Source organism: Bombyx mandarina, chromosome 17, assembly GCF_030267445.1.
Source record: "Bombyx mandarina strain Sakado chromosome 17, ASM3026744v2".
Classification (NCBI taxonomy): domain Eukaryota; kingdom Metazoa; phylum Arthropoda; class Insecta; order Lepidoptera; family Bombycidae; genus Bombyx; species Bombyx mandarina.
Genome location: NC_143223.1, coordinates 7346123 through 7358571, shown reverse-complemented (window position 1 = coordinate 7358571; position 12449 = coordinate 7346123). Strand labels below are relative to the sequence as shown.

General features: G+C 39.8%; 2 protein-coding genes across 2 annotated transcripts; both read left to right on the top strand.

Annotated features, from left to right (window-relative positions):
* Window positions 1-267: 267 nt before the first annotated feature.
* On the top strand, window positions 268-4835 carry LOC114253350 (L-xylulose reductase). The gene is made up of 5 exons (XM_028188200.2): window positions 268-432; window positions 539-791; window positions 885-999; window positions 2539-2741; window positions 4297-4835. The coding sequence occupies exons 1-5, from the start codon at window positions 381-383 to the stop codon at window positions 4406-4408; spliced, it is 735 nt and encodes a 244-aa protein (XP_028044001.1). The 5' UTR covers window positions 268-380; the 3' UTR covers window positions 4409-4835.
* Window positions 4836-5898: 1063 nt separating this feature from the next.
* LOC114252300 (uncharacterized) lies at window positions 5899-9359 on the top strand. Its single transcript, XM_089734459.1, has 4 exons — window positions 5899-6013; window positions 7220-7903; window positions 8291-8751; window positions 9264-9359. Exons 1-4 carry the CDS (start codon window positions 5899-5901, stop codon window positions 9357-9359), a joined length of 1356 nt encoding a protein of 451 aa, XP_089590585.1.
* The last annotated feature ends 3090 nt before the right edge of the window (window positions 9360-12449 follow it).

The following is a 12449-nucleotide window of genomic DNA, read 5'->3' as shown; positions in this document are numbered from 1 at the left end:
ACATAATGACGTAATATTTTTACAATTTCTCAATGAACACTTCGGCGTTTTTAACGAGTGCACAGGGACGCGAGCGACGCGAGACTATTTGAAATGAGCACACAATTTTAAATTGTGCGCTCATTTTATGGGAACGGTTTTGAGACGGTGAGTGTGTAGGTATCTTGGGTTTTTTAATACATCAATGGTTCCAGCTCCAGAAATGTCATTCGGACATCTGTCATGTTATTATAAAAAGGTACAATTTTTACATCTATTTAACAGTGTTATTTAAGTAGTAAGTAGTCTGCGCACTCTCCTGTCTGATGTCAGCTATTATTGCTGTAGTCTATAATCTGTATCAACTGCAATAATTTTCAGGACATTCAGTTTATCTAAAAATGGAAATATCTTTTAAAGGCAAAAGAATTCTCGTTACCGGTGCCGGGCAAGGCAAGTTCATTAAGTTAATTATTTACTTACAATTGTTGTATTTAAACAAGTAAATAAATTCATAGACCACATGTTCATAACAAATTATTTCTGTTGTTAAAACTAGGTATCGGCAGAGGAATTGCGATTGAATTATGGCGTGCAGGTGCAAATATAGTTGCATTGTCACGAACTCGTTCGCACTTAGAAAGTCTTCAGAGTGAATACCCCTCTATAGACATTGTAGACGTTGATATAGGAGATTGGGAGAAGACGAGGAAGGTTGTTGAATCTTTAGGTCACTTTGATGCGTTGGTGAACAACGCAGCTGTTGCTGTATGTGAACCATTTTTGGACTGTTCGCCGAGCAACTTTGACAAGTACTAAACTTTATCCTAATTTGATTTAACAGTGAGTTTTTAAGCACACAGAGTAGCTCTTAAAATAAAACAAGTTTTTCCTTTCTATTGTAGAACGTTTGATGTAAATGTTAAAGCAGTCTTAAATATAAGTCAAGTAGTTGCAAGGAAAATGATTGAGAATAAAACTCATGGTGCCATTGTCAACATCTCATCTCAGGCATCAAAGGTGAGGTTTTTTATAATTCTGAATCATAGAAGTAATCTTGATAATTTTTGTATTGTAATTTTAATTGATGTTTTTTTAGTATTTTCATGAATTACAAAAAAAGGTTTCTCATTTATTCGAAAAACATTATCTAGCAATGACTATCTAACATGAATTAAAAAAGCAAAAAATTAGGCAACTAAACCTGTTTATTTTCATTGTGTGTTTCATAGAGAATTAACATTCATAAAGCGATTTAATGTATGTATCTATTATTGCAGTAGTTTATTTATCCTAAATACATCATAATACTAATACATGCCTATATATTCACAAGTAACCAAATAATAAGACCACAACTTTCATGGCTATAGTTTAATAGTTATAATACACAAAAAATTGCTAGTTTTTTCCCTTTTGTTGCCAATAAACCAAACAGCCCTTCTAAGATTCAGATTCTAAGATGCAGTAAAAACAAAAAAAATGATGCCATGGCAAGTGTAGTGTCCACATAAATTAAAACTTAGCCCATTTGTGTTTTAAGTTTAAAATAATGTGTTGAATTCACATAATATAACATGAAATAAATATATTAAAGGGATTTGTTGTTATCAGGTTATAGAATAGATATTAAATTTGTTATCAAATTGGGATTACAAATGTAAGATTAGTAAGATCAATACTGATCATTAAATCAGATTATGCTAATAAGACACATTTAATACTTTTGTACTAGATGACAAAAGTACTAAATGTGACATATTAGTGCTGTAATCTAACTTGAGCAATGAATAAATTGAAACATGAGCAACTTAAATTCCAATGTTAATAATTTTCAAAAACTAGGCATTAATATTCATTTCATAATACTCTGCATTTCACAGTACTCTGCAGTAACAAAGTTCATACATTTTTTCATACAAAAACTTAGTGTTAATTTTAGTGCCACCATCATACATGGGCACAACATGCTCACATTTCTATCTCATTCATAAGTAATGTACATGGAGTTATATTGCTAAATATATAATAACAGAATTTGAAAAAAAAAACTTCTTAGAACTGTGCAAACTGTCATATGTTAAAAAAAATATATTTTTTCAAGTCTGCATCAGACATGTTTTATAGAACAATTTAAAGGAAACTGCTTCTTTTTAAATTTATGTCTTGATCTCGTCTTCTTGAAGGGTAAGAAAAGCCACTTTATAGTTCACATGACATGATCATTTTGTCTCAGCTCGTATGACAAGTTGAGCATGTCTATAGGATCCAATCACCAACTAACATGTTGTGAATCATGAGCTCATTTATGTTCATAGGCACATAAATGAGCTGAGATAAATAAGGTACAACACTTTGTGAACAGCTTTTACTACCAAAAGTAGAGGAATTTCCAAATAGTTTACTGAAAATTTTTTTTTTAGGTTATGATTCCTTTCAGAAATACATATTTGATTTATGTATTTATTTAGAAGTATTCAAAGTGTTGAATAAAAGAAAAGTTGAAGTTGAGTTGAAGAAAGTTAAATTTTAATAACTTTGTTGGAATGAATATTGCAGGCTGCTCTGAAAGACCACACCATCTACAGTGCTTCAAAAGCTGCTTTGGATGCTCTGACTCGAGCTATGGCTTTAGAACTAGGACCATATGGAATCAGAGTAAATGCTATCAATCCTACTGTGATAATGACTGAGATGGCTAAAGTTGGTTGGTCAGATCCTATAAAAGCCAATGAAATGCTTTCTAAAATACCACTTGGAAGGTTTGTATTTAGAAAATATATATTCTGTGGGTGACAGACTCAAAATAATTTTGAATTTTATATTTAGAATATATAGCTGTATTTAGAAACTAGCTTGAATGCAATTTCTCCTAGTTTCCAAAAATTTTAAATGTTACAATTATACTATGCGTATAATATTGCAAGTATATTTTAATCTATCTTGTTTATTGACAGAATATTATGTACAAGATTATAACTGTAACAAATTATAAATGAACATTGAACAATAATTGGCCGCTTAAATGAGTATTCTTAATGTAAATATTACAATCCTAATGAATATTTTGATACTTAGTTTCGTGAACACATGATAACGTGTTTTTATAAGCAGCTTGCGTAATGAAGCAATAATTGTATTTCGCCGTGGATTATATAATCATATTCACAAAAACATCAATCATTATGTTTATTGTCAACAGTATCTTAAATAAAGCCTAATCTTTGAAAGGCAAGATAACCTCTATTAATTGTGCACATCTTAACAATGCATACCACCGATAAGTGACCGACCGAAAAAATATGAAAAATTATCGGGAAGAAACCCAAAAATGTGGAGCGTAACTGGTATAGGTAACTTTTTTAAATAATTTTCTTTACGCGTCTATTTTTCACCATAACTACAACAAATATCAACTAAAATCATTTAAATTTTATTGTATAGGTACATACTTTAACTCAGTGCCTAAATAATGTAGACATCATTTATGTCCAATTACTAGAAAAAAAGCAATGTATATAAACACACTTATTCCCTTCTTTTATACATACAAAGAACTAGTGAAACCTAGTGAGGAAATATATTTTTCTTTGTTAGGATTAGAAATTCCCCATCGCATACAGATGTAAAAAACGCCGAATTAAGTTGAGACAATACTAAATAATGAAATAAATGTGCACTTATGGTACCTATCTGTAGATATTCGGTCTCATTATCCTATATTATTTATTTACACATTGCTTCGGGAACAGCGATCATTAGCTTCTACACCAAGAGAAATGTATTGATCATTTGCGAATGATGAATGGTTAGCAGTAGCCTTTGCCCACTGAGTTTCTCGCCGGATCTTCTCAGTGGGTCGCGTTTCCGATCCGGTGTTAGATTCTACGAAACACTGCTCTTGCTAGGGTCAGTGTTAGCATCACTCCGGTTTGAGTCCCGTGAGCTCACCTACTAGTTAAGGTTACGCTGAAATAGCCTCTCAAGACTATCAGCTGATAGGCTACTTTTTTTTCCCTACCTAAGCTTAGGTAGGGAAAAAAAGTAGCCTTCAAATTTAGTAACTGTAACTAGACTTCGCTGTTTTTTTTTTAAATTTATTTGTCGTGAATTCTGTGAATTATCTTTCCCAAGTTTTCTTGGTCACAAGGTCACAAGGTCGGAAGATAAAAAATCGATATTATAATTATATTCTCGTAGTTTGTATCACGAGATTTTTGGAAATAGGCAAAGATCTGCTTCGAACTTAAACATGAATGTAATGAAATATATTTTATTAAAATGATGTTATATAAACTTTTAATATATGTTTTTCAGATTTGGTGAGATATCCGAAGTAGTAAATGCGGTGGTTTTCCTCCTGAGTGAAAGATCTAGTATGATTAATGGTGTAGAATTGCCCATAGATGGTGGTTTCCTCGCTACATAATATCTGAATATATTATCATACCAAAAGACTTGAGAATTGTATGGCTTAATATATTTTGAAATATTATTACAGTTAATGAAAGTGCAAAAAAAACATAGTGAGAATAACCAAAGATTAAAAATGCTAAAAAATATTTTGGCCATATATGTATAACCAAAAAAAATGACAAATATCTTCTCTTAAGTTGTTGCGAAACTAGAAGTTAGTCAAGAATTATATCCAGACAACTTCTATTAATCTTAATACATTTCGAATTTAACTATATTGAAAACTTACCTTAAATATAAAAATAGAGCCATAATGTGTAATGTTTGTAGTTACTTTAATTCTGATTTTAGATGATGAGGTTGGTTATTTTAATTATTGTTTACGAAAGGCCATATAATTTAATAAATCCTATTTTGTTACATAAATGTTATTATTATGATCTGTTGTTTTTATTTTTCGAACCAGTTGCTTGATTAACTTGTTTTTTAATTATTTGAACTACCTAAAAATTGCAGTCCTTACCCACTAATCAAATGATACCAATATTACATTTTGCCACTGATATTTTCAAAACATTCATAACGTTAAGAATCCATAACATATTTTTCTAATCCTTGGCTTGAGTGAAGGTAAGGCGCATTGTGAGCTCACATGGTGGCACTTCGATGACTTAAGCCTGTCTTAACATTTACAGTTTGTTGGGACTTCCTTTTCCTTATTCCTTCCTCAATCCCCTATCCACGCCATCTGTTGACACTACAAGAAAAACTACGCGCGTATGAAAATGGCGCGAAGTGTGTAAAAAAAAAACTAAAACACGGTGCCGGTGCAAAAACAATAAAATTGTGATTTGTTGATCAATCAGCACATATAACTCTCGCCAGTGAGAAAATATAATAGTGCATCAACGAAATACAGAGTGAGTCCTAAAACTTATCCTTTTTCCAGTCCCAAACATCTAAATTCAAAACATATTTAGTGGTCCGTTTCGAGCGCGAATAACCTATGGTAACTAGGGGCATATTCGTTAGAAAACTCTAGTTCTACATTTCATTTCGCTTTAATCTTATCCTAATAACAATATAACTATAATTTATAATATTATTTTACTATTTAAAGCATAAAATAACAATATGTTTTTTATAAATCTCGAGTGACGTAGGTAGTTCAAAAAATTTATCGGTTGTAAAAATAGCATTCATTTGAAACATAATTTTTGTATTCAGATTCAAATTATATTAAAATTTGTATTGTTACTATAATTTACGTATTCTATAATGTCAGAACTCAAATTAAAACTCCTAACAAGTCAGCGTGAATATGTTTTTAAGGACATACAAATACTTTGTAACTTATCACAACAAATTGCATCAGATTCGTCAAAATTATCTCAATTCAATGTTCGATACAAACGTCTAGATGTTTTACGGCAAGAATATTTAGATCTAACTAATCAAATAAATGCGTTAAAACTTGAAATTAATCCTAAAGACAAAATCGATATGCAAGTTGTTAAGGCATTTGACGACATGTATTACCCGATATCGGAAGCGTCTAACGCCGACCCCGGCAACGCCGGCGCACCCGCGTCGCATTACGTCTCACCCAAGCCGTTTGGTCAGCAAGTACGTTTACCAAAAATTAATTTAATCAAGTTTGATGGTAGAATTGAGCAATGGCGGACTTTTTATGATACATTTACGTCGCTTGTACACGAGAATGAAAATATTACAGCAATTGAGAAATTTCATTATTTAATATCGTGTCTATCGGGTGCTGCTTTATCGATTGCCAAAGGGGTACCTGTTACATCTGATAATTATCAAATAGTTGTCGACGCACTAGTGGGTCGATTTGAAAATAAAAGGTTATTAGCTACATCTTATTTAGACAAAATTATACAATTTCAGCAATTGAAAAGTTCTAACATTAATGATTTATTGACATTAAATAATTTACTATATGAAAGTGTCAATGCCCTCAAGGCAATAAACATTCCCAATCTTGGTGAATTTATATTATTCTATTTGGCGTCCCGTACTTTAGACAGTGACACTCGTAAAAGATTTGAATCACAGTTACAGGAAAATTCAAATAACCTACCTACTATAAACGACTTACTAACTTTTTTACAAAACTATGTTAAAATACTAGAGGTTAGTGAACCAAGCTCGTCATCTGTTGTACGTATACAACAAACTAATAAACAACTCACAAATTATAAGAGTGCACCTCGCAATGAATGTTTTTCTAAAAAACTTTATTTGAAATCAACATCATTGCCCGTTAATTCAAATATATCTTCAAGTGTCAACACCGGCGCACCGTGTAGCTGTTGTGAACAACAACATAATCTATATAAGTGTCCTAAATTTCAAGCTTTAGGCATACAAGACCGGCTTAATTTAGTGACATCAAAATCTTTATGTAAAAACTGTTTACGCCAAAATCATAACATTAACAAATGTTATTCAAAATTAAATTGTTCTACTTGCGGACAACGACATCATACGCTTCTCCATGAGGTCAATACAGCTGTGAGTGGCATGGTCACAGTTGACGTACGCCCGGACGAGATCACGCGTAATCCCACCTTCGAGTCTAGCACTGCAGCCTCCACTAATGCGTATGTGGGCTACAGTCGCTCGGTGGTTCTTTTGGGTACTTGTGTAGTTCGCGTTCGTCATCTTCGCAGTACTAATCAATCATTTCTTGTACGTGCGTTGATTGATAGTGGTGCTCAAGATTGTTTCATTACCAAGTCATGTTGTCAACGTTTGGGCTTACCATTACGTCGCTGTCCATTAACCGTAGTTGGTCTAGGTCAAAATGCTGTACATCACGTGACTGGAGTTACTTCTTGCACTGTACTTTCTCGTACTTCAGAAAATCCTCATTTCAACATTAATCCTATCGTAGTAAATACTATAACGAGTAAAATGCCTGCTACAAACTTACCTAGTAATCTTCGTGAATCTTTTAAACATCTGGTCCTCGCTGATGAGAATTTTGATAAACCATCAAATGTAGATTTACTACTCGGCGCAGAACTGTTCCATAGTATTTATGACGGTCAAGGCGTTCAGCCCAGTCATGATCTACCGGTAGCTTTACACAGCGTATTTGGTTGGGTCATTACCGGTAAAATTGATACAAACCATTTACCTCCGCCAACAATATCTTCTCTCTTAACATCCACACGTTCTCTGGACGAGGGACTCAAGCGATTCTGGGAGATCGAAGAACCTCCAAATCAGGTTATTTTAAACCCTGAAGATATTAAATGTGAACAAATGTACTCAAATCTAACGTATCGTAATCCCGACGGCAGATATATTGTACCTATGCTTCTCAAAGAACCTATCAGTCAACTAGGCGATTCTTTCAACCAATCTTTCTCTCGGCTCGTTAACCTAGAACGACGCCTTGATCGAAACTTAGAGTTGAAAAAAGAGTACACCGCCTTTATGCGCGAATACAAGTTGTTAGGGCATATGGAGCTTAGCGGTGACTCGAAAAAAATCGGGCAGTATATAATTCCTCATCATTGTGTCATTCGCCCGGAAAGTACAACGACTAAACTTAGGGTTGTATTCGATGCTAGCGCCAAAACTACCAATGGCAAATCTCTTAACGATCTTGTATATACTGGTCCAAAACTTCAAAACGATATAGGAGATATACTTACAAAATTTCGGTTGCATGCTGTTGTTTTTACTGCCGACATCAGTAAGATGTATCGAAACATCGAACTCAGGCCAGAAGACCGAAGATGGCAGCATATACTTTGGCGCGATTCTCCTTCTGATCCTGTAACTGAGTATGAGCTGAAAACGGTAACCTACGGGGTTACGAGTTCCCCTTATCTGGCAATACGTACTCTGCATCAATTAGCCTCTGACTACGAAAAAGAGTGGCCCTTAGCTGCTGCTAGTCTTCGTCATGATACTTTCATGGATGACATCACCGTTGGTGCTACATGTATTGAAACTGCACTGAAACATAGAGAAGAGTTAATACAAATGTTAGCGCGTGCTAAGTTCGAATTACGTAAATGGAGTAGCAACTCACCCGAATTCCTCACCCAGATACCAACGGAACATTGTCAAGTTCCAAAAACATTTTGTGATGAAAAACAAAAACAAAGTATCAAGATTCTTGGAGTCCAATGGGATCCAGCTGATGATAACTTCACTTATGCTTTATCAGAACTCGCTCCAGGGAATACAAAACGTGCTATTCTATCAAACGTCGCCAGAATTTATGATCCACTCGGATGGTTGGCCCCAATGGTTCTAATAGCTAAGCTTACCTTACAAGAACTATGGCGCCTTCAGCTTGACTGGGATGAAACTGTACCGTCAGATATGTTGTCTCAGTGGCATCTATTTACATCTGAGTTTCACTATCTGAAGGATATTAAAATTCCTCGACTAATTGTACCTCCTCATTCAAAATCATACGAACTTGTAGGTTTTTGTGATGGATCTACCAAGGCTTATGGTTGTTCTGTGTACTTACGTATCACTACCGACACTGAAATTACATCTCACTTGCTTATTGCAAAATCTAAAGTAGCTCCATTAAAAGTTATTACTGTCAACCGATTGGAGCTATGTAGTGCTGTATTACTAGCAAAAATATTGAAGCATATTAGTAATTTACTAAATGAAACTCAAACCTCAAACATAACAATTTCAAAGATATGGGCATTCACTGATAGCTCGACTGTACTATCATGGCTGCAAACAGCACCTCATCGTCTTAAAACTTTCGTTGCACACCGTGTCGTGAAGCTGTTAGATAATTTGTCTGTCGAAAATTGGTATCATGTGCCAACGTATGATAATCCAGCATATTACTGCAGTCGTGGTCTTACCTGCTCTCAGCTTGTGGCTTGTTCCACTTGGTGGACAGGACCCAAATGGATAATCTCGAATTCTTCTACATGGCCGGTGTCTGAAAAATTACCTTATTTAAAGGAATTAGCCGAAGTAAAATCCAGCTTCTTGTGCCATGTTCTTTTGGAATCTTCTAACAATAGTGTTCTGGCTCAGTTAATTGAGAAGTACTCTTCATTGTCGAGGCTACAACGCATCTTTGCCTGGTGTCGACGTTTTATTGCAAACGCAACTCGTTCGCCAGAAAAAACGTATCAAATCTTTTTTAACTTTTACAGAACTAGAAGACTCTCTCTTTACCATTGTAAAACATGTTCAATCTCTTACATTCGCTAGCGAAATTAGTGCCATTAAAAGTGGAAAATCTTGTTCTCGCACTATAATAAAGTTAGCGCCAATTCTAGATCAACGGGGTCTGTTACGAGTGGGGGGACGATTAAAAAATGCAAACTTGCCACAATCAGCTATAAATCCGTTATTGTTGCCAAAAACCTCCCATTTTTCTCTGATTATTATTGATTATTACCATCGTTTATTTCTACACTGTGGACCTCGTGCGTTACAATCTTTAATTCAAAGAAAATTTTGGATCCTAGGTATTCGTAATCTTATTAGATCGCGGCTTTCAAAATGCGTCACCTGTTTCAAAGTAAATCCTATACCCCTTCAACCTGTAATGGGTGATCTTCCCTCTATCCGAGTTCAAGCAGCTCGTTGCTTTCAAAATATAGGTGTCGACTTTGCAGGACCTTTTATCGTGAAACAAAGTCGCAGACGAAATGCCAAAACATAACTAATAATAAAACTTATGCCTGTATATTTGTCTGTCTAGCGGTTAAGGCAATTCACATTGAATTGGTAACTGAGCTCTCCACCTCGGCCTTTCTTGCTGCTCTAGATAGGTTTGTATCCCGTCGTGGTTTATGTAGTACTATTATTTCGGACTGTGGTTCGAATTTCGTGGGTGCTAAACGCTATCTTAGCGAGATGCATCAATTAATGCTAAGTAAGAATCTTGAAGTTGAGTTGACTGCCCCCGACGTTCGGCAACAGCCGACTCAGCGAGCCGGCAGCCGCCATCAGTCGGGGACCTAATCTTTCAAAGTGAGCGCGGAAGCTCCAACGACCGTCCAGTACGAGACCGAGGTACCGCAACCCGGTTGCCTCGATCTCAACGCGAACGCCTCCGATCACGAGGTGGGCCCCCTGAGGCGGCGCTCTCCGGGCCCCGTGAAACAACAGGGCCTGGGATTTATCAAGCGCCACCTCCAGACCCAACCGTCAGATCCTGCCGATGACGAAGGCCACCCCCGCGCAGGAAAGACGAGCAGACTCGCGCAAATCCTTCCCCCGGGCCACGACCAAAGTGTCGTCCGCGTAGCAAACTATGCTTAGACCCGGGAGAGGAGCGCTAAGGGCGCTCCGCAGGACCCAATCATAGCCGATGTTCCACAAGAGAGGGCCAAGGACCGACCCCTGTGGAACACCGCGCTCAACGGGGAAGCGGAGCACCGTCCCACCGTGCCCGGTGCACACGACCGACCTATCCTCGAGGTAGGACCCGATCAGCCGACGGAGATACGCAGGGACGCCATGATACTGCAGCGCCCCCGCGATTACCGACCAGGGCAGGGTGTTGAACGCATTGGCGATGTCCAGGGACACCGCCAGTGCAACCCCACCCCGGCCGACAGCCTCATCAGAGAGGGCGCGCACGCGCATCACCGCGTCGATGGTCGAGCGGCCCTCCCTGAATCCGAACTGCTCCGCTGACAGATCAGGACCCACTCCCGTCAGGTGCTGGACGATGCGGGCGGCCATCACCCGCTCGAGCAGTTTTCCCGCTTCATCCAGCAACACGATGGGACGATACCCCGCAGGTGAGTCCGCAGGGCGTCCCTCCTTCCTTAGCAGAACCAGTCTGCCCGTCTTCCACTGCTTTGGAAACCGCCCCGACTCGAGGCAGGCTTCAAAGAGCCGCACGAGCCGGTCCCCAAGGGCACCGAAGGCCAAATCCCAAACCCGACCGTGAACACCGTCAGGGCCGGGGGCCGCGTCTTTCCTCCGCATCCTCGACACGGCCGCACGAATCTCCTGCTCCGATATGCTCGGAGGAACCACCTCAGCAGGGGCATCACCGCTCACGTCAAGGCGTGGCGGCACGCCCATGAAGGGGGGCTCAAAGTCCCTCTCCATCCGCGGGAATAGCCCGGAGACAATATCCCGCAGCTGCTGAGGCTGGAGACGCTCCGTCACCGGGAGCGCCCACGGTCGCAATTTCTTGCGTACCGTCTGGTACGGGCGCCCCCAGGGATCCTGATCGAGCGTCTCCAGGAGCGTCTTCATGCTCTGAGACTTGGCCTCGCCGATGGCCCGCCGCAGAACCTCCTGCTTTTCACGGCAGTCGGCATGTAAGCGGGCCGCCACCTCCGCGAAATCCATACCGCGAAGACGGCGACGGCGGTGGCGGGCGCTTCGGCGGCGTGCCCGCACGCACTCCTCTCTGAGGAGTGCGATCTCGGGCGTCCACCAATACGCACCGCCACGTGGAGCGCGGCCGCTGACCCGGGGCATCGCAGCATCGCAGACGCGACGCATCGTACCCCGGAACCAATCGGCCTCCGACTCCACGTCCACTAGACGCGCGGGCATCGGCGCCCACGCGGCCACTGTGGCCGCCTCCACCGCGAGCACCTTATTCAGGCGCTTCAGTGCCCATCGTGGGAATGATCGGGGAGCGCTACGCGGGAGCTCCTCCTCGCCGCGGGCCTCTTCGGCCGGCGTATTCAACGAAGTGGAAACGGAGAGCTCAAATCGGACAAACCGATGGTCCGAGAGCGTCTCCGCCCCCTCGAGAACACGCCAGCCACGGACACGGCGTGCGGCGGACGGAGACGCGAACGACACGTCCACGTGTGATTCCCCGTTCCACCGCACGCAGGTCGCGACCGAACCTCTGTTCAGAAGACAGAGACCGGTCGCGAAAGCCCACTCCGACAGGAACTCGCCGCGCGAGTCCGTGCGGGGGGAGCCCCACGCTGTACATTTAGCGTTGAGGTCCCCCGCCAGTATCACCGGGCGAGACTCGAAGCGATGAACCAACGCCTCGAGCCCACCCAGGAACCGTTCGAACTCAGCGAGACTCCTGTTCG